We start from the raw sequence: 27,013 nt of genomic DNA, 5'->3' as shown, positions 1-27,013 counted from the left end.
ATATGATTTATGGTAGGCGTCAAAATTCATTCTTTTACATGTATATCTCCAGTTGACCTAGTACCATCTTTTGAAAAACAGACTTTTTTTTTCTCACTGTATTGTCTTGGCACCCTTATAAAGATCAACAGACTATAAATATGGGTTTATTTGGTGAATCTCAGTTCTACTCCATTGATCTACATGTCCATTCTGATGCCAGTACCATACTGTGTATTATAGCTTTATAGTAATTTTTGAAACTAGAAGTGTGATTTCTCCAACACTTTCTTTTTGGCTAATCTGAGTCCCTTGTATTTCCATGTCAATTTTTGGATCAGTTTGACAGGTTCTGGGAATTAAAAAAAAAGATTGTTAGAATTTGATAGGAGTTACCTTTAATCTGTGGACCATTTTAAGGGGTTTTGGCATCTTAACAAGATTATGTCTTCCAGAATACTCATACAGTACCTTTGTATTTACTTAGGCATTATTTTTTTTGACAGTGTTTTGTAGAATTGGTTCCTTTTTTTTTTGGTTTACTTACTGTGGCTAGAATCTCCAGAACAGTATTGAAAGAAGTGGCAAAGTATAGATCTGCTTTTCTTTTTCCTGATCTTAGGGGGAAACCTTTATTTTTTACCATAGAATGTGATGTTTGCTGGGGATTTTTCACAAAGGTTCTTTATCCTGTTGAAGACATTTCTCTCTATTCCTATTTTGTTGTGTGTTTTTTACCATGAATGGGATTGAATTTCGTCAGATACTTTTTCTGCATCTATTGAAATACTTGTGATTTCTTCCTTTTATTTTGTTAATATGGTATATTGCGTCCATTGATTTTCATATGAGGGAACATTTCTAGGATAAATCTCACTTGGATATGTATGGTACATAATCCTTTTTTATGCTGTTGGATTTGGCTAGTATTTTCGGAGGATTTATTTCCTAATATTTTTCTTTCTCTTTGGATTTAGTTTGCTCTTTTTCTTAGGATGTGACAAAAGTTCTTTTATATATAGGCATATGTAGCTACGTATTTCCTCTGACCATTGATTTTACTAAACGTACTATGTGACTACTTGTGTTCTTTTTGTTTTCATTCATCTCAAAGTATTTTCTCATTTCCCTTGTGATTTCTTTTTCACCCATTATTTATTTAGCATTGTGTTTAAAGTTCACATATGTGAAAATATCCCATATTTTCTTTGGTTACCGATTTCTATTTTTAACATGGTAGTCAAAGAAGATACTTTGTATGATTTCAACACTATTCAAATGTATTGAAACTTGTTTATGGCATAATATGTGCTCTATTATAGAGAGTGTTCCATATGCACTTGAGAAAAATGTTTTCTGCTCTTAGTGAAATATTATATAGTTGTTTCTTAGGTATTTTATCGTGTTTTCAAAAATGTTTACTTGTCTAGCTTCTAGTTGTTTCATCCATTATTTAGGCAGTTGAATCTCCCACTATTGTTGAATTGCCTATTCCTTCCTTCAATTATGTCAGCTTTTGCTTCATTTTGAGGTTCTGTTGTTAAGTTTGTGTATATTTATAATTGTTATAGCTTCCTGATAGATTGACCCTCTTGCCATTACATAGTGTCCTTTGTTTCAAGTAAAAGTCAAGTAAAAGTTAAAGTCACCATGTGCAATTCTATGCAGAAACATAACTTTATAATTTGATCACAAAAAGTTTTCTTTCTCGGTAAGAAAAAAGTACCTGTTTATGTTTTTTTCTATACAATTCTTATTTGGTTATTTTTTTTGATAAATTAGATCATTCATATATATTATAGTTATTTGACTAGTGCTATCTTCTATTTTTGCTTTTTCTTTTTTTTTTTTTTTTCCCTTTTTATTTATTTATTTTTTTCAGCGTAACAGTATTCATTCTTTTTGCACAACACCCAGTGCTCCATGCAAAACGTGCCCTCCCCATCACCCACCACCTGTTCCCCCAACCTCCCACCCCTGACCCTTCAAAACCCTCAGGTTGTTTTTCAGAGTCCATAGTCTCTTATGGTTCGCCTCCCCTCCCCATTGCTTTTTCAACACTCATTATCTTTTATGATTTGTATGTTTTTGCTAAGAATTTACTTTTGCCACATTTCATCCTGTAGTGGGGTTTTGGAATATAAATACCCTACTTGTCATGATTACTAAATATTAGCATTGGATAGCCTACAAGTTTTTAAATCTTATATTTAAAATCTTAAATTTTAAATCTGTATACTCTATCAAAATATTTAATGCCATTAGAATAAATATTGTATTTCCTATTTCATAATTTACATATAGTGAAATGCTTAAGCTTTAATATTGAAATTTAATGTATTTTTAAAAATATTTTATTTATTTGACAGAGAGAAATCACAACTAGGCAGAGAGGCAGGCAGAGAGAGAGGAGGAAGCAGGCTCCCTGCGGAGCAGAGAGCCCGAGAGCCCGATGCAGGGCTCTATCCCAGGACCCTGGGATCATGACCTGAGCTGAAGGCAGAGGCTTTAACCCACTGAGCCACCCAGGCACCCCTGAAATTTAATGTATTTTAATGAATATATGCATGATAAATATAGAACTACGGCCCATTTTTGGATGAAAAAGATTTTATTACCCCAGAAAGTTTCTCGGTAACCATAGGCAACCACTTATGTGGTATCTATCACAATAGTTTAATTTTGTTTTTTTTTGAACCTCATAAAAATGGAATTATGAAATATCCATTTTGTTTTCTCTGATTATTTTTGCTCAGTGTATTTTTGAGATTTACCAGTGTTAGTCTGTGTATTAGTAGTTCATCTTTTTTTTTTTTAACTGCTTAGCATTATACTATTGCATAACTACCCTGTATTTTTTGAAATTTAATTTTCTAGTGATGTGCATTTAGGGTGTTTCCAATTTCCACTGTTGGGAGTAAAGATATCACAAATATTCTCAGATAATTTTTTTTTGTGAACCTACATTTCCATTGAGTTAAAGTTTAGCTCTGTTTTTGCATTGTAGAGATATTTAATTTTATAAGAAACTGTCAAACAAATAATACATTCTTTGAGAATTTTTAAACACTTCAGAGATTGTAAAATAAAATACAAATGTTTCATTTGTCTCTATATTCCCTCTTTTCAAAGTTAACCAATCCTAATTGCATCTACAAATACCTATCAACCCATACATCTCTTTAGAAAACAAAAGATGATGAAACATATATAAATTTTTGTTTTCCTGTTTTTCACTTAACAGTGTACCTTGGATTACTTTCTGTATCATCACGTAATGATATATCTGCTGTTTGCTTTCATTTTCCAGCTATTTATTATTATAACATTGTGTAAGTGTAGCTTATACAATATGATTTGATACATGTGCATATTGTGAGATTTTTGTCACAGTAAGATTATTGAACATGGGGAAGCCTGGGTGGCTCAGTTGGTTAAGCCGCTGCCTTCAGCTCAGGTCATGATTCCAGAATTCTGGGATCGAGTCCCACATCAGGCTCCTTGCTCAGCAGGGAGCCTGCTTCTCTCTCTGCCTGTGCCTGCTGCTCCCCCTGCTCGTGTGCACACATGCTCTCTCTCTCTCTCAAATAAATAAAATCTTTAAAAAAAAAAGATTATTGAACATGTACTTAAATTTATTTAAGATTAAATAAATTTAAAAAATAAAAAGTAAGATTATTGAACACATACTTAAATTTACATAATTATCATTTTTTTGTTGTTACAGTGAGAACATGTAGAATCTTTTATAGCAACTTAGTTATTTATAATCACTTTGCTGTATACTATTTCTCTAAAATTATTCTTCTCATAACTGGAAGTTTGTTCCCTTTGACTCAACATCTCATTTCCCCCACTTTCCAGCCCCTGGCAACTGCTGTTCTACTCTGTTTCTATGAGTGTGGTGGCTTTTTTAGATACTATGTATAAATGATATCATTTGGTTTTGTCTTTGTCTTATTTCACTCAGCATAATTCCCTTAAGGTCCACTCATATTGTTTCAAATGGCAGGATTTCCTTCTTTTTTGTGGTTGAACAATATCTCATTGTATTTACACACACACACACATAATATATCTATAACATAGTATATGTGAATTGTGTATATATATCTGTATATGGGCACTTAAACTGCTATTGTGATAATGCTGTATTGAACATGAGGGTACTGATAACTCTTTGAGATGGTGATTTCATTTCCTTTAGATACATACCCAGAAATGGGATCGCTACATCACATGGAAGTTCTGTTTTTCATTTCTTGGTACTGTTTTCTGTAATGGCTATACGGTATAAATTTACATTTGCACCAACACTGCATGAAGATTTCTCTTGTCTCTACATTTGATGTCTCTTGTCTTTTTGATAATAGCCACTGTAGCAGATACGAGATGGTATCTCCTGGTGGTGATTTGTGATGTTGAATACTTTGTCATGTACTTGTTGTCCATTTGTATGCCTTATTTGGACCAATGTCTACTCAGGACCTTTGCCATTTTAAAACTGAATTATTTATTGTTATGTTATTGAGTTGTATGTTTCCTTATATATTTTGGATATGAATGACTTATCAGATAGATGGTTTGTAAATAATTTCTCCCATTCTATAGGTTGCCTATTCATTATAGTGTGTGAGTGTGTGTGTGTGTGTGTGTGTATGCAGCTTTTAAGATTCTAGTTTTAATTGGTGGTGCTTTTGGTTTTTGTTTTTTTTTTTCTTGTCTTTTTTTAAATTTATTTTTTTCAGCATAACAGTATTCATTGTTTTTGAAATAATGAATTGTGATGTATTCAGCTTTGTTCTTTTTCTCCCCTCCCCCCTGGTTGCTTTGGCTCTGTAGGATTTTTTGTGGATTCATAAAAATTTTAGGATTCTTTTCTGTTTCTGTGGGAAATGCCATTGGATTTTGATAGGGTTTGATTGAATGGACATTTTTTTAAAAGATTTTATTCATTTATTTGACAGACGGAGATCACAAGTAGGCAGAGACAGGCAGAGAGAGAGAGGGGGAAGCAGGCTCCCTGTGGGGCTCAATTACAGGACCCGGATCATGACCTGAACTGAAGGCAGAGGCTTTAACCCACTGAGCCACCCAGGTGCCCCTGATTGAATGGACATTTTAACAAAATTTACTCTGCTGATCATGAGCACAAGATATCTCTCCATCTGTTTGTGTTCTTCAGTTTCTTTCATCAGTGTCTTATAGTTTTTGATATATAAATCTTTCACTATCTTGCATAAGTTTATTCCTAACTATTTTATTCTTTTCATGCTATTGTATTTGTGTGTCATCCTCACACAGGCGCAATGCTAACCTTCTCTGTATTGTTGCAATTTTAGTATATGTGCTGTGGAAGCAAGCCCTTTTTCATGCTATTAAACATGAGATTCTTTTGTCTGATAGAAGTATAGCTACCTCTAATCTCTGTTTCCATTTGCATGAAATATATTTTTCCATCCCCTCACTTTGTGTAAAGCTAAAATAAGTCTTTAGTAACATATAGTTGGGTCTTTTAAAAAAAAATCCATTCAGCCACTCTATGCCATTTGTTTAGAGAACTTAATCCATTTATGTTTAAAATGATTATTGGTAGTTAAAGACTTAGTAATGCCACCTTGTTGATTATTTGCTGTCTGTTTTATACTTCTTTTGTTCATTTCTTCCTCTCTTTCTTAATGAATTGATTTTCCATAGTGGTATACTCTGATTCCCTTCTTCTCTTGTGTACCTACTATAGATTTTGCTTTTTGGTTACCTTAAGGCTTACACAAAATGTTTTATAGTTTCAATAGTTTACTTTAAACAGATAACAACTCTGTTTACAAAACTCTGCCCATTTATTCTTTCCTTTTTATGTTTCTGATGTCACAATTTACATCTTTTTATATTGTGCATTTATTAGTAAGTTATTGAAGCTATAGCTATTTTTCATATTTCTTTAATCTATATACTAGAGTTAAGCGATTAGCACATGTCTATATTGTAGTATTGGAGTATTCTGAAATTGACATATACTTATTTTTACTAACATGTTTTATTTTTTCAAATAGTTTCATATTATTAATTAAAGTCTTTTCATTACATTGTGAAGAGCTCCTTTCAGCATATCTTGTAAGGCAGGTCTGGTGGTGATGAACTCCCTCACTTTGGTTTGTCTGGGAAACACTTTTTTCTCTTTCATTTTAGAAGGAGAATTATGTGGCAAAGCTCACGAGGTCCTCCACAGAGTAGGCCACTGGGAATTCTGATCACTTTCTTTGTATGACTATATTGGTAGCCTCTGCCCTTCTTCCTTGTTCAAAGCATTTCCATAAGTCTTGCTTTTGCTTGTCTCTTAGTAAGATGAAACCAGAGCAGGTCTTTTGTGCCGTACCCAAAAGGGTGGGGAAGCTGTTCTTTCACCCTGTTCTCCCTTTCCCAGTGAGGGGAACTATTTCAAGCTGGAGTGTTCCCTCTTGGTGCTGAACAGTGTTGGCTTGGTAATGGGATGATGCAGTCAAAATGAAACTGTCCTCCTTTCCTTTTTGTGAGGTTATACACAGGTTTTTTTGTTCTGCTGTGTTGCTGAAGTTTGTTGAATGACTTCCTGAGCTCTCCCAGAACTATTTTTGTTTGTTCATAGCCATTTAACTATTGAGCTTCATTGTAGAATGGGGGCTAGAGTCTCCTGCTCCATTGTTTTGGTGATGTCACTTTGGACAGTCTCTCAGTTTTTGCCTTTAATAGATGAGTCTTATTTTGGAATACCTTCATTTGAGCGTTAATCCAACTGAAGTACCAGAGAAAACATCTAAATATATTCTACTGTGGGGTTTGGTTAATAATTGAATTATAGTTGCTTTTGCAAGGACAATACTTTAACAACATAGTTTTATGCATTGTTTTGCTTTTTTAAAAATTTATATTGACTGCTCACTGTGATTTTTGTTTTCTTTTTAAAAGACAATGCCACATCACAAGCTTTGGTCCTCTTTGGGGCCCCTAAGGAAGACATTGAGATTTTTCATGAAAATAAAATGACAAATACTGAAGGTAAGGACTGAATGTAAGTTATGTAGTTATCTTTGTAAGCTATATTTACATTTATGCATTAGTTTGTGATGTCTATATTTTTATTAAGAAATGAATCATAAATATCACTAATAGTTAACATCATAATGTAATATTAAGAATATAATATTATAATCTATTTTATTAATAATGTACTATTGATTGTATTTAGCCTGTAAGAATTGTTTATTTCAGAAATGTTGAATTTTTTTTTTAAGATTTTTATTTATTTATTTATTTGACAGAGAGAGATCACAAGTAGGCAGAGAAGCAGGCAGAGAGAGAGTAGGAAGCAGGCTCCCTGCTGAGCAGAGAGCCCGATGTGGGGCTCAATCCCAGGAATCTGAGATCATGACCTGAGCCGAAGGCAGAGGCTTAACCCACTGAGCCACCCAGGTGCCCTGAAATGTTGAATTTTTAAAATAAGCATTTTCTTTATTGCTTGTGCCAAGACTAGCAGATCCTAGATCCTCTTCAGTTCATTAAGGACTTGTTTCTTAGAAGAAAAAGGAAGCAGGACTAATATTTTCATGGTGTGAAATCCAGAATTAAGAATCCATAAAACACTTGCTCTTGCTCTTACAAGTGTTTCTGGTATTGTATGTGGAAAGAGGTAGAAAAATGACAAAATGCATGGATTTCATCTGTAGGGAGCTCATGCTTATTTCTTTTCAGCTTGTTTTGGTGAAGAACTCTATGTTAATCAAAAAATTCTAATCTTGGTTTTGATAAACTTCTGCTCTGAAGATTTTCAGTTTGACAGGATAAAATTGGGATAAGGTGACATTCTGATTCTTTATCCCTTTCTCTCCAGCAGAAATGTTGATTAGAATTTTACTAATCTTGCCTAGGTTTTATTTCCATAGTTTGGGACAAACTTTGTAAAATATCAAATAATTGGTTTATGAAACAGTTAATTCAAGACACTGGAATATACATGTGCTAGTAGGCTATAGAGCTATTTAAGAAATTATTTTTATATAGAGTGTATAATCTTGCAGTCCAGATAAAATGTAACTGCAAACCAATTAGTACAACACAACAGAAAAGAGTGGCTATATAGAGTAATAACAAAGATAGCACAAAGTAATTAAAAGGTTCTATACCTAATTCCAGTGTGTGAGAGTGAGGTCTCCCCACTACCAAGCAATTCTTGGACATGAGCTAGGGTCCTATAATTCAACTCAGTTCTGACACTTTCTACCTGGAAATAGAGTTAGTTCCCACAAATTAAGGGCTTAGTGCTACAAGGCTTCCCCTCCCTCTCATGCAGAGGCCAATTAAAGGCCCAGGTTATCACCTGTGCTTCTGACCAACTATAGATTAGAGGTTCCAATGAACACCCCTCCTTGGATTTGCTAGAATAGTTCACATCACTCAGAAAAATATTTTTACTTACTAGATTACTGGTTTATTGAAAAGGATCTAACTCGGGAACAGCTAGATTGAAGAGATGTATAGAATAAAGTATTGGAAAGGGTACATATTTTTCCATGCCCTCTTTGAGTTTGCACTCTCCCCAAATATTCATGTGTTCACCAACCTGGAAGTTCTCCAAACCTTGTCCTTTTGGGATTTTATGGAGTCTTCTTTATAGAGACATTTATATCATTGGACTTTGCCAGTTGATTCAACCTCCAGCCCTTCTCCCTTACCTGGAGGTCTGGAATGGGATTAAAAGGTCCAGTTCTCCAATCATGTTCTAACTTTGCAATCTCATTTCCTTCCATTCTCTTGCTTGTATTTTCATTCATTTAAATATCTTTTTAAGGAGTTGAATGTTTTGTCCTTGATGAAGTCTAATTTATTATTTTTTTCTTTAATGTATCTCCTCCTTCCCTTCCTTCCTTCTTTCCTTTCTGTCTTCCTGCCTGCTTGCCTGTATTTTAAAGATATTTTTCTGTTATATTGTGGCCGGCACTTTTTTTTGACGAGAAATGTAGCAGTTATTCATATCCATGATCCCTTTATATCATGTTCCCTTTTGCTCTCTGGCTACTTTAAATAATTCCTTTTTATTTTTGTTTTTCCATAATTGGACTGTGATATTCCTAGATATAGTTATTTCTCTTGATATTTTATTGTTTGGTATTTGCTGAGTTTCTTGGATATGTGAATGTTTTTTCGTCAAATTCTGAATAATGTGGTCATTATTTCCACAAATATTTTTCACTCCAGATTTCTTGTTTTTGAAGAACCTTAACCTTATGCATGTTAGATTATTTGATCATTGTCACACAGTTTTTTCAGGACCTATTCTTTTTCATTTTCCTTTCTATTCTTTAGATTGGGTGATTTCTTTCAATTCATCTACACATTCACTGAGTCTTTACCCTGTCCTTTGGTTGTTATATCTAACCAATTTATTTGTTAATTTAAATTTTCTTATTTGCAGTTCTCGAATTATCATTTAGTTCATTTTCATAGTTTTCATTTTTATACTACCACTCCTTTTATGTTCACTTATTAAGGCCATATTTTTCTTTAATTACTTGAACATATTTTTTTCTTTACCATTTTGAACATATTTATAATATCTACTTTAAAATCCTTGCTGTATATAGAATAACTTCTGGGCTTCCTACTGATTTTTTTCTAGATTTTTAAAAACACAATTTCCTGTTTCTTTGTATGATTTAATACTGGATATTTGTGTAGTACATTGTGAAGACTCTAGATTCTGTTATCTTTCTCTGAAAGAAATTGATTCTTTTCCTAGCAGGGAGCTCAATCATTTGATCAACCTAAAAGTGGTATATGGTTGGTTTTATGCAAAAGTTCAGATATATATCTATGTCTAGATATATATCTATATACAGATTATAGAGATATGTCTCTATAATCTGTGTACACACACATGGAATTTACCAATCCCCTCTAATTTGGCTAAATTCTGTATCCTGCATATGTTATATTATAGCTTGACTTTAAGGTTTTTTGGGTGGGTCTAGAGGAGCTCTTACTCTAATTTACATTCCTTCCTCCTAAGCTGTAACACAAGAGAGTGTTTTTGAGGCACCGATGAAATCTCTATATAAAGTCAGTACTGGACTTCTAAGGTTTTTCTCCCCATCCCTCACTAATATTCTTTTTTTTTTTTTAAGCATTCAAGATTAATTGTTTCATGTACCACACTCAGTGCTCCATGCATTATGAGCCCTCCATAATATCTACCAGCAGGCTCACCCTATCTTCCACCCCTCTTTCCTCCAAAACCCTCAGTTTGTTTCTCAGAGTCCACAGTCTCTCCTGCTTCATCTCCCCCTCTGATTTCCCCCCAACTAACTTCTCCTCTCCTTCTCCCAGTGTCCTCCATGTTATTCCCTATTCCCCACAAGTAAGTGAAACCATATGGTAATTGACTCTCTCTGCTTGACTTATTTCATTCAGCATAATCTCCTCCAGTCCTGTCCATGTTGATACAAAAGTTGGGTATTCATCCTTTCTGATGGAGGCATAATATTCTATTGATATATGGACCATATCTTCTTTATCCATTAGTCTGTTGAATGGCATCTTGGCTCTCTCCACAGTTTGGCAACTGTGGCCATTGCTGCTATGAACTTTGGGGTACAGGTGGCCCTTCTTTTCACTACATTTGTATCTTTGGGGTAAATACCCAGTAGTGAAATTGCAGGGTCAATAGGGTAGCTCTGTTTTTAATTTATTAAGGAATCTGCACACTATTTTCCAAAGTGGTTGCACCAGCTTGCATTCCCACCAACAGTGTAAGAGGGTTCCCTTTTCTCCACATCCTCTCCAATACTTGTTGTTTCTGTCTTGTTGATTTTGGCCATTCTAACTGGTGTAAGGTGGTATCTCAATGTGGTTTGATTTGAATCTCCCTGATGGTTAGTGATGAACACTTTTCATGTGTCTATTAGTCATTTGTATGTCTTCTTTGGAGAAGTGTCTGTTCATGTCTTCTGCCCATTTTTTGACGTGATTTATCTGTTTTGTGTGTGTTGAGTTTGAGGAGTTCTTTATTGATCTTAGATATCAGCCCTTTGTCTGTACTGTCATTTGCAAATATCTTCTCCCATTCCTTGGGTTGCCTCTTTGTTCTGTTGACTGTTTCCTTTGCTGTGCAAAATCTTTTGATCTTGGTGAAGTCCCCAAAGTTCATTTTCACTTTTGTTTCCTTTGCCTTTGGAGACATGTCTTGAAAGAAGTTGCTGTGGCCAATGTTGAAGAGGTTACTGCCTATGTTCTCCTCTAGGATTTTGATAGATTACTGCCTCACATTGAGGTCTTTTATCTATTTCGAGTTTATCTTTGTGTATGGTGTAAGAGAATGGTCAAGTTTCATTCTTATATACATAGCTGTCCAAATTTCCCAGTACCATTTATTGAAGAGACTGTCTTTTTTCCATTGGATATTTTTTACTGCTTTGTCGAAGATTATTTGACCATAGAGCTGCAGGTCCATATCTGGGCTCTCTACTCTGTTCCACTGGTGTCTGTGTCTGTTATTCTTTTACCAACACCATTCAACCTCTAGTATTTTTGTTCCTTTCTCAATCCCATGGCACATGTTCTCTGTTAACCTTCAGGCAGCTTTGCTCTGGATACAAAAACAGTCTAGCCCTTATCTACAGATGCAGAGAGCGCTCACATGGATTTCTGGGGGCCCTTTTCTGCACGGCTATGTCCTTTTCAGCTTCCTGTCCTGAAGATTCTGTTTCCATTACCCATGGTACTAGTCTTTGCCCCTTATCTTAGCAAGATTTCCATGCTCTTTTCTTTCCCCAGATCTCTATATTTTAGTTGAAAAATTGCCCCATTGGCAGAGAGCATGATGACTATGGGGCTCAGCCTTATGAATTTTACTTTCTCAGGAATCAAAAGCTGGCTTTCCTATTTTCTAGTGTCTGAAAACAGTTGTCTCACTTATTTTTTCTAGACTTGGAAGACTCAATCTTAGTTACATCTTCGCCAGTGATAGTGGAAATACTGATTAGTGGGAGTTTGTGAGTGAAGATTTCATGAAGTTGAGAGACCAGAAACCAGGTTTCAGCATTAAAAAAAGTAGTATTCATTCATTCATTTAACAGTTTTTGAAGGCACTGAACAGTTTCTCTCCATGAAGAATGCAGAACTACATGAGGAAGAGGGATAGGGAAATAGATAAGTGTGACACAGCTGAATACTAATAAAGGGATAGAAAGTGCTATGACTAGGTTTAGCCAAATGTCTGAAAGATTCAAGAATTCCTCATTAGGAAGCAGCCATGTAAGTTGCATAGCAATTTCAGTTTGAAGAAGATCAGGATGTGGGAATATTGTTCCTGCTGATATAGATTGCTCATTTGAAAAGAATTTTTAGTCAAAGCAAAATTTACTGTAAGATAGTAGCTGTAGAAATGGTCAGACACAGTAATAGGAAGACTTGTGATTACTTAAGGGAAGCAAAACTAAATACACTGAAATTGCAGATTTTGAAAAGACTGAAGGGAATGGAGATAGGTAAACACTGAACAGAGCCATTTATGTAGTGGTTAGAGTAGATGCAGTCTTTAGCCATCTCCGACTCTAGAGTCTATGCATATTATTTTACGTATTTAGTGATAAGTGTCTTCGATGTTGTAAGGTTCAATGAAAATAAAGTAACTTTAATATCATGGAAAGGTACCCCCGGACCCCCCGATCCCCCAAGTGTGTAACAAAAACTAAAGGAAGCTTTGTTTCTATAAGAACAAACAAGCAAGCAAACAAAAACAACGTATTTTTTGTTAATCAGACAGAGGCTTTGCAAGGAATAGAAATTATTTCTAAGCTTGAGAGCACTGACTTTTTCTATGTTTTGGAAAGAAAGTCAGGATGTTAAAAGGGATAACAGAATGTGAAAAACAAATCTGTGTCAAGAGAAGTCTTCTCCTGAGTGCTGAGTTGAGATAAAGGGATGATACAATAATTGGGATGATAGACATAAAGGAACCACGTATTAAATAAGCAGGAGAGAAGGAAGGAAAGGCTGGGTGAATAAATTACATAAAGATCACCTTCACTGAACAAGGAGAGTTGGCAGTTTATAAACATAGTATTTTTATTTATTTGCCCACATAATCAGCTGGTCCATAGTTGCAGAGCCTCAACAAACCTCAAATGTAACCTAGATCCAGGAAGATCTTACTTACTTCTTAGGCATTCATTCTGAGCAAAAAAGTTAAAGTTGGGCATATGTTTAGAGATGATGAAAGTCTTGCCTGAGCTCAAGTGTTTAAAGGCTCACCCTGTGGGACACCTCGGTGGCTGTCAGTTAAGTGTCTGACTCTTGATTTCAGCTCAGGTCCTGATCTCAGGGTCCTGGGGTCAGAGCCCTGTGTCTGTCTCTGCACTTACTGGGATGTCTGCTTGAGAATTCTCTCTCTCCCTTCCCCGACTCTTCCCTTCCCACCAACATAGATAAATCTTGGGAAAAGTAGATTCACTCTGACCATTTGTGCACAGGCTTTTCACCAAGAGGAGTTCTGTCAATATGTTTGACTAAAATCATTAATTAGTTGTATCATGAAATTTTAGATAAAAATGATTTTATATAACACTCCACCAACCCATTCATTTATTAAGTGGGAAATGTGAGATTAGAGACTTATGTAGTTTTAACCTAAGCACAGTTAGTCAAATAATGTTAAAAATGTCAAAAACGAATGAACCAGTTTAGTGATCTAGAGTATCTCTTTAAGCTGGGTAGAATGAAAAAGAAACAGAAAGGAAAGTTTTAACTTACACTATATCTGTAATTAGAATAAAAACAGTGATAGTAACTCTTGAATTCTGTTTTGCATTGGCTACTTATGATGTCATGTCTTTTACATACTTTTAGTGCAAATTTTAACTTCATAGTATCTTTATTTTCTCCACTTTACCATATGTAAAATGTTAATCCTAAACCGTAGGGTGCTATGGAAATTAATTATTATTCACATGATAGGTTTAGAGTAGCACATGCAGAAAAATGTTAAATGAGTCATTACTATCCTTGTTTTTCCACATTTAATGAAGCAAAACAAATGCCTGGTTGTTAAATATGTATTAAAACTTTCTTATTACTAGAGGGAAGGGCAACATGCCCTTATCAAGATATTTGGATAGGAGATCAATATGTAATTTTCACCAGCTTGTTCTTAAGTCCTATGACTATTATGGAGATGAAAATACATATCCGTGTGTGAACTAAAGAGGAAAGATGGAATATAACACACAAAATATTCATAGCAAATATGTGTGTTGAGTATAGTCAGACCAAGCTAAGATACATTAGAATATCAAGACTTATGTCCTGAAGGAACAACCAAAATTCAAAAACAAATGAAAATGTGGAACATTTGAACTGCCCTGAAATATAATTTTAGGAATGCTTCTATTTATTTTGCTGTCTTTTTAAAAATATAAAAACAACTTTCAAGGTATAGCTTATACTCCAAAGCCAAGGAGATACAGTTCAAGTCTCAGCTCTCTCACCTACCAGCTCTGTAGATATAGACATATTATATAACTTAACTTCTCTTAAGCCTTTGTTCCTTATCTATGAAATCAAGGTAATAATCCCATTTCATAAGATTATTGTGAGGATTAAATAAAATGTAGAATCAAAAGTACTTAACAGGGGCACCTGGGTGGCTCAGTGGGTTAAGCCACTGCCTTCGGCTCAGGTCGTGATCTCAGGGTCCTGGGATCGAGCCCCACATTGGGTTCTCCGCTCATCGGGGAGCCTGCTTCCCCCTCTCTCTCTGCCTGCCTCTCTGTCTACTTGTGATCTCTCTCTCTCTGTCTGTCAAATAAATAAAATCTTTAAAAAAAAAAAGTACTTAACATAGTTCCAGGATTGGCATATATTCTTAGTTCTTAAAAAAATATTAAAATAAATATATATATGTAATATATGGGATAGGGTAAACACTTTTGTTTATAAGTGAAGGAGATAGGCTGTTTTTACAGAGATATTGTTTTTGCAGGAGGGGTATTATGAGACTTTATTTAAAAGATATTTAAAAGATTGCTGTTTAATTGAAGGTATTTGCTGTCTCTGGGTTGGCATTGAAACAAAAAAGCACGATCTGGGGCAACAGCATAAGTTCTGTGTTCTTCAAGGTCATCCGAAATGAGGATATCACACTGTTCTCACTGAGGCACCAAGCCTATTTTGTGTCTTGCATTTAAGATCAGTGATTGCTGCTATAATCCAGCCCAATAGAGTCCTTAGAGGCAAAAGGATTGCAAGTAAGCACTTTGGTGGAGTTTCATGGACAACTTTGCTGTGCTTCTGCAACCTTCAGTTGATTCGGGACATGCCAGGATTAGAATCACTGAGGCACATCGGACTGAGTGGATTTTATGATGAGTACAACTTGAATGCTGTAGTGGGAACATCAATCACTCTTTGCATGAGACTCCAATTTTCAGAAATGGAAGGTAGAAAATGAGGTTATTATAAGGATGAAGGGGACCTGCTTTTATTTTATTTTTTTTTTCAGCAAGAGAAGCTCATGCTGGTTTTAAAGAACTTCTTCAATGCATGAGTGGTTGGATATTATTTACACTGGAAGATGTGGACTCTCTTTGAAGGGAGAATTTAAAATATATTTCAAAGTCATTTTTTAAGTGATTCAGAAACTATTTAGAAACAGTTGGATTAACTGGTTTTTTCATTAGTTATTGTTTTCAATGTTTAGTTCATGATGTTATGGATCATATTATGTAATTATATAAGTATAATATCATCATTATTATTCTCTGAAATATTTATTGATTGTTTATTAAAGAAAATTAAAAAGTATTAATATTAATAAAACAGAATATTTTTTAATGTATTCCGAACATCACAGTTTACTATTTTGCATGTAACTATTAACTAATTCCTGTCTGCTTTATTTTTAAGGGGTGAATAAAGGCATTTACTTTAGCTACCCATGTCGACGTCAAAGCTGTGCTTTAGTAAACATCCCAGCACCATGTGTCAACAAAATGATTTCACACATTGAAGATTTGGAATCTAAAATACAAGAGCATTTGAAACGGGTAAGATTTAAAATGCTAACATTTTTGTAAGCTCTATAAATCCTGTAAGGGCTGTTATTTAAAGAACCAGGGAGTTATTTTTTTAATGATATTTGAAAATTTTATAGAATCTTGGCTCAGTTGTGTAATTTACTAATCTAGACATGTTTTTGATAGTCTCACTTCATAAAGGTGAAACGACCTTACTAAATAGATTATCTTCCCTACCTGTTTATTCCTTATCCGGAGGCAATAATGCTAAGTAGTAATTTCCATAAGCCAACTTGACTAGTAAATTTAATAGTATTTACATCGTTTTTAGGAACACTAAACTGATTAGATGATTAGATGAGGAAATTGGTGTGTAAAAGGACAGCGTGCCCTTTTTAATGAGTTATTTTGTTCTGAAGAAATACTTAATAGGTCTTGTTGAAAGAGAATGTAATGATTCTTCCTGTCCTTTTAACCTATTTGCCTTTATTATTCTTAAGGGACTTCAATCTTGAGATCACTGTAACTTTCAGTTATCTTCAGATGATTTTGGAATGATAAATGCCTTCTTATACCTTTTATTAAGCTTCTTCTGAACAATTAGTGCAAAATCAGATTGCCCAAAGCAGGAGGATAAGTTTGTGCTCTTTCTCTTCCCTCACCACAATTATTGGATCTGGCTCTGAGAAAGTTTTGATGGAATAGTCATGATGCTCACGGTAGGGTGATGTCTCCTTCAAGAGACATTAGAGTACAGTCCTTAAGATTGCAGACTTCAGAGCCACATATTCTATGACTTCAGATAAAAATGGAGATAATGACATTGTGTTGGACATAATGCCAGCATATGATATACACTCAATATATATTAGCTATTATTGTTTCTATAATATTATTTATATCATTTTATATTAGTATATTTTTTTATATTTATTATATTTATCTTTGTTTCTTCTTTGTTTTTCCAAATCAGCATACCTTTTCAGAAAATGTTTAGTGGGTCATAGGTCTGATGGTGTCTGGAGCCTTGAGAAAGATTGTTAAGTAGGTAGAAGAGAATTAGTCTTTATTGATATGATATTCTATATACCTCACATGTTTTTACTTAATGATTAGGCATGTTTGTTAAATAATGAATATAGATTTATAGGTTTTTAATAATTCTAATAGCTATGATTATAATAGCTATATTAACAATTATAATCACTCAAAACTATTTTTAAATGGTTTTTCTTGTTTTTTTTTTTTTTAAGATTTTATTTATTTATTTGACAGAGAGAGAGAGCACAAACAGAGGGAGTGGGGGAGGGAGAAGCAGGCTGCCCACTGAGCAGGGAGCCTGATGTGGGACTCAGTCCCAGGATGCTGGGATCATGACCTGAGCTGAAGGCAGATGCTTAACCAACTGAACCACCCACATGCCCCTTAAATGGTTATTCTTTTATCTAACAGTTAGATGGGGAAATAACAACTTAAATAGTTGAGAAACTTGTTCAAGATCACAAGATAGAATTGGGATTTGAACCCACTGTCTTTTATTAAAACCTATGTTTTTTACCCAATCCCACTTGGGATTCTGAGCAGTTGATAAACTGTTAAATACTATGGATAATAGGCCAGCTAAAAGCTTGCCTTAGATAAAATAATTCACAAAGTAAACTATTTTATAGCTTCAGGATAACTGAAAAAAGGAGGCTTTCTTATGTAAATGTGTTATGAAAACGAGCAGCTGAATAAACAAAAAAAGCCTTATGAAGACCGGCATCAGAGTGACTTTCTGTCTTCTGGTGCTTGGCTTAGAGCCTGATGGATAGTAGGCGCTCAATAAATGGAAAAACAAATGAGGACCTGAAGCAGAACCTTTCTTTTCTACATATATCTGAGACACCTATCCACTCAATACAGTAATAGCACCATTTACCAAACATCTGCTATTTTCTAGGGGCGTCTGGTGGTGCAGTCAGTTAAGCAATTGACTTGGTTTCAGCTCTGTCCTGATCTCAGGTATTGAGATTCAGCCCCATGTTGGGCTATGTGCTCAGCACAGTGCCTGCTTAAGATTCTCTCTCTCCCTTAGCCTCTGCCCCTACCCCCCGTGCATTCAATCTCTCTCCCTCCCTCTCAAATAAAAAGTCTTTATAAAAAAAGAAAAACAAAAAACATCTGCTGTTTTCTAGTCACTTACCAAATGTATATTTCTATATTTGTACTTCACAGGAATCCTACTTTATTGGTGAAAATTCTAATACTCAGGAAAGTTAAATAATTTATATACCATCATACAGGTGTAAGCATTAGAGTTGGAATTTGAATCGACTTCCTTCTGACTCCAAAACCCCTTTCAGTTTCTGTTTTATAAGCCTATAGACAAAAGAAGGCCTTATTTCTTACATTGACATGGAATGTTTGTTGGTAGTTTGACAACATGAAATACACGAGTAGCAATGTCAGATAAATACACTTCTAGACAAAAACAGTAATAAATATAATAATGTGTTAACAAGTAAATATACACATAAACTTTATTTGAAAGATTAATTGTGAAATTAATGCTTATAACCTTTTTAAAAAAATTCAGTACTTAATTTAGGCTTTTTATATTTTCTAAATTTTAAAAAATGTTATTTTATTTTGACTACGTATTTGGTTGTTAAATTTGCTAGTGTTGAACTGATAATAGAGTATATTTAAATATGTATTATTTAAAAAGACAGATTTCTTTTTTCTGACTAACCAACCAAAATGAAAAGAACTTTCCAGTATTAGTTGGAAAAATGAACTTTTAGTAGTGCTGATTAGACAACTTTACATTCATAGTCTTTATTGAAAAATTTAAAGAAAATTAAGAAATAAGACTTGAAGGAAATTTTTTTAAAAAGTTTGTGATTTTTTTTGATAAACAAAAGCTACGAAGATATGTTACTTCCAAAAAGTAAACACATCTGGGTTTTTGAGAAAAGATTATGTATTATATTTCCCTGTAGATCATAATTCAGAATTAGTTAAATCTAAGCATAAAATCTAGTTTCAAATACAGTAGGTTGCTTGTGTCAGAAATATTTAGAGTATACAATTATTCCTGAGAAAATGCCAAATTTTTATAAATTTGTGTCTGGGTGCATTTTGATAATTCCAGAATGCCTGAACAAAATGCAGAAAAAGGACATTTCTTCTCAACATTTTTACCACTTAAAAGCATTTTATCTAATAAAAGTTATCAGCTGATTGTACTTTTGGGAGGAGTTTAACATTTTCCAATTTTATTAATTCGTTGTCTGTCGTCCCAGTCACTGCCTTCACCTATTGGGTTTTGCTTGGGGACTGCAAGGATTGAAGCTTTTCAATTTTGTCTAAATTGTCAATTGTGTTTTTCTATAAACTGCTTGATTTTTAAAACAGCTTTATTGAGATAAGTTATATACCATAAAGTTTGTCATTTAAAGTATAAAAATCAGTTGTTTTTAGTGTATTTACAGAGTTGTGTGATCATTACTATAATCACAAAAGAACACACTTTGTATCATCCCATTAATGTGAAATGTCCTACATAAGTCAGTCTGTAGAGACAGCAGATTCGTTTCCTGGGGCTGGGGGCTACAATGGATGGTTGTGAGGTTTCTTTTGGGGAGAATGCTTATTTGTTTCAATCAGGATCACTTAAATATTTTATTAGATAAAGGTCTATAACTAATTATAAAGCTATCATCTACTTTGGGTATGGACTACATTAAATGAGTGAAAGATTAGTCATTTTTGGATCAACCATTATGGGTTTGTTTGCCCATTAAATCACAGTGGTTTCCATTATAGTCACAATGAATACTGTCAAGCCTGTGATTAGCAGAGATGAATCTGCCATAAGCTTGTCAATGCATTCATAGCAGTTCAATTGCAATTTTGAATTTTGAGAAGAAATTTCTTTAGAGATACGATGAACATCTTCTGTATAATTTTTCAAGGAATGAGAAAACATGACAATATGATGGAAATAATTACCTGGATATCTTCCCATATGAGTAAAAGGTTTTGTTTTATTTCTCTTCCACCTGTTTTTCTAGACTGCCTAGAGATAGCTTTATTTAATTTGGAGTTTTTCTACTGAGTTGAAGTTTTTTCACTTAATCAATACATATAATTAAAATGTTAACATGACTTGAAAGGATGACATAGAAAGTTTTTAGAAATCATTCTTTAAAATATAAAGAATGTATTATACAAAAATAGTAATATTATTATCAATAACAGTGATACAGCTAATACCGATTAGGTGCCTACTATATATCATAGGCTATATTAAGTAGTTAATATGTATGATTTCATTGAAACCTTCCAGAAACCTTGTGAGTTAGAAACTGCCATTACCCCAGCTACAGATGAGGATTGAGTTCCTCAACAACAGAGGTTGATTTTCCCCAAGATCACATAGTCAGTAGGAGAGCTAGCATCCAGACAGCGTGTCTGATATCTCAGAACATCCTGTTCTCCACCACTCTGGGTCATGTATTCCAGAGAGTATTTCACCTCTGAGGACCACAAAAATATGACTGTTAAAATGCTTAAAACTCCGATTATAAAATTTTGCTGAGCTTACACCACTTCATATATGTTTTCAGTTCTGAAAAGTAATATTTAATCATCTGACCCTACTGACCAAATCTCTGATACTTTGAGTTCTCTAATTCTGTTAATTCTGTTATATTTCATTTGAAATTTAAGACCACTTCAAATCCTGAAATATCCATTATTTCCTATCTATCATCCCCATTTGCCTTTACTTCCTTGACTAATTAATTAATCTGTTAAAACACTCATTAATTGGTGTATCTGGTTGTTTACTTTTTTATCCTTCTAGTCTGAGAAAATGTGAGTCCTGATGAGATCTCTCTGATGGTGGACCATCTCTACTCCTACACCCCAGGCTGCTGAATATTGCTAGAGAACATTACACAACAGTCCCAACTTGAAATGTTATGGATACATTGTTTCCAACCTCAATGGGACCTTTAATAGTGCTCTGAAATTATTGCTTGTCAAACAGAACTTTGTCTAGTATTCTCTGGTGGCTACTACAGTCCTCTCTTTTGTTCAAGTCTCCAAATCCTCTACTTTACTACTCATTCACCTCTCACTTCCCAAAGAAAATAGGAGATATGATAACAGAAATGCTTCAAACTCCTATTATCCCACTTAGGAACATCCTTGAATTCCATAAATATTATTCCTTTTGTCCTTCCATGGAAAATTTCCTTCCCCCACCAGTGGCTACTTCCCTTACCTGTATTCCATCTTCAGTTTTTGTAAGGATCTTGTTCCATCAAGTGTTCATATCTATCATCCAGTTTTCCTTCTTTTTTCTTAACTCACTTCTGTCAACATTTAAAATACTAAATTTTGAATGTTTTTCTTGTTTTCAAGAATTTTTTAAATCCCACACATACCTTTAAATATAGCCCTTTTCCTCTTTCTTCCTGTTTTGCTTAACATCTGAAAAGGGTTACCTAAAATTAGTATTTGTTTACTCACCTCCCAATTGCTCATATATTCATTACAAGCTGGATTTGGTCCCTATTACTCTAATGAAAATCTCTTCAGAACAATAAAGCACTGTTTTTTTCTTTAGCGATTGATATAGGCATGCATATACCTATTCTTTCTCTCTCAGTCTCTCTGGCTTTCTCTTTCTAAAACTTCGTGGCTAGAACAAGCATTTATTGGAATGCTATTAAGCAATTTGTTCTGAGCTCAGATGAGCAATTTTGTTAGTTCTTGCCTGGGGCCAGTCATATAGATGTACACATGTGCTAACAACTTGAAATGGTGATTAAGATGGCCTCAAACCCATGTCTGGGATGGTGTTCTAGGAGGACAAATCTCAATGGGCAAGAACTTAAAATATTTGCTTGTTTTATGTTTGCTCATATCCTACTGGCCAAAGGAAATTACATAATCAAACCCTCTTAATATGGTAGAATATTAGACAAGATGGGGAAGCCAGGAGATGTGATTTTTTGGGAACAATTTGTGTGGCAATCAATCTATCAATTAGTCCACTGGCAACATGATTAACAGCTCATCTAATTGCAGACTATAATCACCAACTCCCCAAAAGTTGTATTCTGTTGTGGTCTCATGCAGAGGTCTATGATTACATGTTCTGCAGCAGATCTGATGCAGATGAAGTTCTCTGGTTTCAGCTTCTTTTGACCCGATGGTCTGTGAATTAAAATGGTGTTAAATACTGCTCCTGTATACTTAGCAGCAATGGTGGGGCAGGAACAAAATTATCACAATATATACTGTTATTCAAAAAGGGGAGAAATGAAAGATACATCTTTCACTAATGCCTGAAGTTCTGAAATTTATGAGGGTACATGGTGTTAGGTCTACCACATGTGAATCTGAAAAGTTTCTTGCTTAGGACTCAATTTTGCTTCCTGGGGATAGTTTCCTGATTTATGGTTTTTCTCATTTTTGGTTTTTTCTTTGAGTTCTTGGTTCTGAGAGGTACTTAGAGTTCCATAAGAAATAGGCCTGAGTTGGGGTGCCTGGGTGGCTCAGTGGGTTAAAGCCTCTGCCTTCGGCTCGGGTCATGATCCCAAGGTCCTGGGATCGAGTCCTGCATCGGGCTCTCTGCTCAGCAGGGAGCCTGCTTCTCCATCTCTCTCTGCCTGCCTCTCTGCCTGCTTGTGATCTCTATCTGTCAAATAAATAAATAAAATCTTAAAAAAAAAAAAAGAAATAGACCTGAGTATTTATCCTAAACTTTTTCCTGTAGTAATTTGTTCAAGCTGCCATTAAAACAAAACAAAACAAAACAAAAGACAGAAGGTTGTTTTCTCACAGTTCTGGAAGCTAGAGTCCAAAATCAAGGTGTTGTCACAGTTGGTTTCTACTGAGGATCCTCTTCCTGGCTTGAAAACAGCCTCCTCACTGTGTCCTAACATGTCCTTTCTTCTATGCCCACATGGTGAGAGAGCGAGCTCTGATGTCTTTTCATCTTCTAATAAGAACACCAGTTTTATTGGATTAGGATCCCATGCTATGACATTATTTAACTTTAATTTTCTCCTTAAAGATCCTATCTTCAAATACAGTCACATGCGATTAGGGCTTCAATATACAAATTTTAGAGGAACACAATTTAGTCTATAATACTGTTATAAATTGGAATTGTCTTTATATTTTGAATCTTTTGTTTTTTAGTCCAAAATGTTATAATCCACATAAGAGCTTTGGAGTTTCATATTAATCTGATTGAATTTAATCTAATAACTCAAAAGCCATGGCCACACTATTTTTTTCTTTAATTTACTTTTTTCATAATTTACTTTCCTTTAATTAATTTTTATGTTCTCCTAAATAGTATTGTTTTATTAAAATAGACTTTATTTTATAACAGTTTAAGACTTAAAGAAAAGTTGAGAAGATAATATAGAGATTTCATATATACTCTGGGCCACATTTTCCCTATTTTCATATCTTACATTAGGATAGTACATTTTTACAATTAATGAATCAGTATTGATACATTATTACTAAAGTCTATACTTTGTTCCAATTTTCTTAATTTTTTAAATTGAGATAAAATTCATGTCTAGAACACAAGGCCTATTTGAAGATATTGTAGAATTACAATAACCATGTATGCCCAGCTAACACCTGTAGAGATTATCTATGAAACCTAAAAAATTATGACTATGTATCCCTTGTGTTTTTGGTAATTTGTGGTTCTGATAGCCCGGGATACTCTTAGAATATTCTGTAGAACATGACTTCTACCATGAAGTTTATAGTCTAAAAGAGGGACACTATGAAAAACTAAATATTTATGAACATACCAGAATGTTTTCCACCCTTTGGTTTATATTAAAAATTAATGGATATAAGGCACTTCTGATTATTTAGGAAGTCTTTTGGGAGTAAGTGGCATTGAATAAGCCCTTGATGAAGGAGTAAGATTTAGAAACATAGGTGAAAGGTAAGAGCAATACGGTGGGAGTAATGAAAGGACTAGGTAGTAGAGGTATGTATCTGTTTTAGAAATAACAAAGTATAGTTTGACAAAAATATACTGGAGTCTGTGAAATGGAGTACTTATGGTTTTATCAGTGAGTTTAATTGTAAGCTAAGGACATGGAGAAGCAACATGGGGGGGGGTAGGGGGATAGGAGAAGAATAAATGAAACAAGATGGGATTGGGAGGGAGACAAACCATAAATGACTCTTAATCTCACAAAACAAACTGGGGGTTGCTGGGGGGAGGTGGGATTGGGAGAGGGGGAGGGGGCTATGGACATTGGGGAGGGTAAGTGCTATCGTGAGTGCTGTGAAGTGTGTAAACCTGGCGATTCACAGACCTGTACCCCTGGGGATAAAAATACATTATATGTTTATTAAGTCTATTATTTTTTGAGATATTTATTGAGATCTTTTATTTTTACAGTTTGAAACATCTCTTGAGGAATGGTAAGGACCTTTCATTCTTTTTAAATTGTTTTTGTGTTCGAATTTTAATGATTAAGGTGTTGTAGATGAGTTTTATTTAAAAAGAAATAAGTTAAAAGAAGAATTTTTCATATTTGTTATTAAAATGCATTTTTAAATATAAGAATTAGGAAATCATTGAAAATGGCAGAATAGAAATCTCTCAGGCTCTGTTTCACCCCAAAAAAAAATCTTGGCAAAAATTTGTCAGAATCAACATTTGTAGAAATCTGAATTTAGTAAAAAACAACAACTAGGGAAAAGTTAATGAAGAGTCTGTTGTATTGTATTAAGAGAGCACTATTGCACTATGAATTGCCTGCTTGCCGTCCTCTAGCCCCTGAATCAGTGGTGGCCATGAAGAGAGCAGCCTGTACTTGTGGTGCAGATTGTCAGTGCCAGAGAAAACAATATGGACCTTATTCTCAAAGAATTGTGTTTCAGTGTTTTGACCTGTCTAATGACTTCTTGAAGAACCAGCACAAAGCCTTGCCTTTGTTTTGCCTGACTTAGAGCAATCACTCAGCTGGAACCACTTACAGGCAATGTTTACTGAAAGCATTTTAAGGCATATACTTGCCACCACTGTCTGAAGCTGTGAATAACAGTTGGGACAAATGCTAGACAGACCAAAATGCCTGGGAAAGAAGACATACATGGGGGAAATAGGGTTTTTCAAAGCTGTTATGTATACTGCAGAATCAAAAAGTGCACACATATGACCGGAGCTAGGCACACGCTCAGAGAATACCCAAGACCCTGTTCTTTTATCTTTGGCTGACTTTTAGGATCTGTGCAGGCAACAACTGAAAGTAGAAGCAGAGTTGTAAACAGCCTGGATAAGCGTTGAAGGAATACTTTAACAGAGAGCCAATCTACTTAAGACTAGAAGAGTATTTTTTTTTTCCTTTTCCCTGTCGTTTTCCTTTTCCCTTGTCTTTCCTTTCCTTCTTTTCCTTTCCCTTCTTTCCCCCCCCCCTTTTTTTTTCTTTTGACTCTAGGTATTTAAGATAAGTTGGAGAGAACATAAATTCACCAGTAAGCTAATGAAACACTTAGTTCAGTGGTCATACATGACAAAGAATACAGAGATTGCCAAATGTGTTTAGAAGAACTACTAAACAGAACAACCCACAGCAAGCAGCAACGACAAACCCAACAGAGGGAAGGTAATCTTTTTTCTATTTCACGTTAAACTACTTAAAATGTCGAGTTTTCTACAAAAATTATGAAGCAGGCAAAAAAAAAAGAAAGAAAGTTTGTCTCACTAACAAGGGGAAAAAAGAAAACGACTTTTTAAAATGACCCTGAGAAAGTTAAATGTTGGACTTATTGGACAATAACTAAATCAGCTGTCTTAAATATTCTCAGAGAGATAATGGAAACTCCATGGACAGTAAAACCAGGAGACTAATGTCTCAACAAATTAAGATTATCAATAAGGAAATAGGAATTATTAAAAAGAACAAAGTGGACATTCTGAAGATGATAAGTATAATAACTGGAGGAAAAGTTAATTAGAGATGTTCATCAATAGATTTGAGCTGGCAGAGGAAAGAATCCGTGAACTTGAAAATAGGCCAATTGAGATTATTCAGGCTGAGGAGCAGAAAGACAAAAGAATGAAGTGAAATGAACAGATCCTAATAGATCTGAGGTACATAATCACAAATACAAATATACGCATAATTGGGAGTCCAGGAGTAACAGGGAAGAGTAAAAGGGAGAGAAGGAATATTTGAAGAAACATTGACTAAAAATCCCCAAATTTCATGAAAGACATGAATTTATAATTTACTAAAACTCAGTGAACTCTAAGCAGGATAAACTCATAAGTCCATGCATTGTAGTCAAATTACTGAAAGCTGGGACAAAGAGTATCTTGAAAGCAGTAAGAAAGAAGCGACTCATCATGAGTAAGGGATCCTCAACAAAAATGACAATTTCTCATCAGAAATTTTGGAAGTCAGAGGAACCTGGGTGGCAGTTGGTTAAGCATTTGCCTCCAGCTCAGGTCATGATCTCAGGGTCCTGGGATGGAGCTCTATATTGGGCTCTCTGCTCAGTGGGGAGCCTGCTTCTCCCTCTCCCTCTGTGCTCTCTCTCTCAAGTAAATAAATAAAATCTTTTTTAAAAATGGAATTATGGAGGCCAGAGGCCAGTAGCATGACACATTTCAAATGCTAGAAGAAAACAAAACAAAGCCTTTCAAACAAGAATTCTAATTCTTGCAGAAGTGTCTTTCAAAAATAAAGGAGAAATTTAGATTTTCTAGATAAACAAAAATTGAGGAGCTCCATCTCTAGCAGACTGTTCTATCAGAAATCCTAAAGGTAGTCTTTTAAACAGAAAGGAGAGGACATTAGTAACCTGAAGCCATATGAATAAATAAAAAACAATAAGGTAGCTACAAAGATAAATACAAAAGTCAGTGTGATTGCATTTTTATTTTGCATCTCTTATTTCCTATATAATTTTTAAATGGATAAAATTATGAATCTATGTTA

At 34.5% G+C, this 27,013-nt stretch overlaps 1 protein-coding gene and 1 non-coding gene across 2 annotated transcripts in view; one reads left to right on the top strand and one right to left on the bottom strand.

Annotated features, from left to right (window-relative positions):
- Positions 1-5,238: 5,238 nt before the first annotated feature.
- Positions 5,239-5,341, bottom strand: LOC123954763. The gene has a single exon (XR_006821139.1). It is a non-coding gene; the product is annotated as a U6 spliceosomal RNA (small nuclear RNA).
- Positions 5,342-6,178: 837 nt separating this feature from the next.
- The window catches only part of CCDC178 (coiled-coil domain containing 178), a 406,426-nt gene continuing 385,591 nt past the window's right edge, over positions 6,179-27,013 (top strand). The window contains exons 1-4 of the mRNA XM_046024357.1: positions 6,179-6,209; positions 6,925-7,014; positions 15,913-16,052; positions 24,466-24,488. Of these exons, the coding sequence (XP_045880313.1) occupies positions 6,179-6,209; positions 6,925-7,014; positions 15,913-16,052; positions 24,466-24,488 (284 nt within the window). The remainder of the gene's footprint in view (positions 6,210-6,924; positions 7,015-15,912; positions 16,053-24,465; positions 24,489-27,013) is intronic.

The sequence above is a fragment of the Meles meles genome, chromosome 12, assembly GCF_922984935.1.
Source record: "Meles meles chromosome 12, mMelMel3.1 paternal haplotype, whole genome shotgun sequence".
Lineage (NCBI taxonomy): Eukaryota > Metazoa > Chordata > Mammalia > Carnivora > Mustelidae > Meles > Meles meles.
This window is presented reverse-complemented; position numbering and strand designations above follow the sequence as displayed.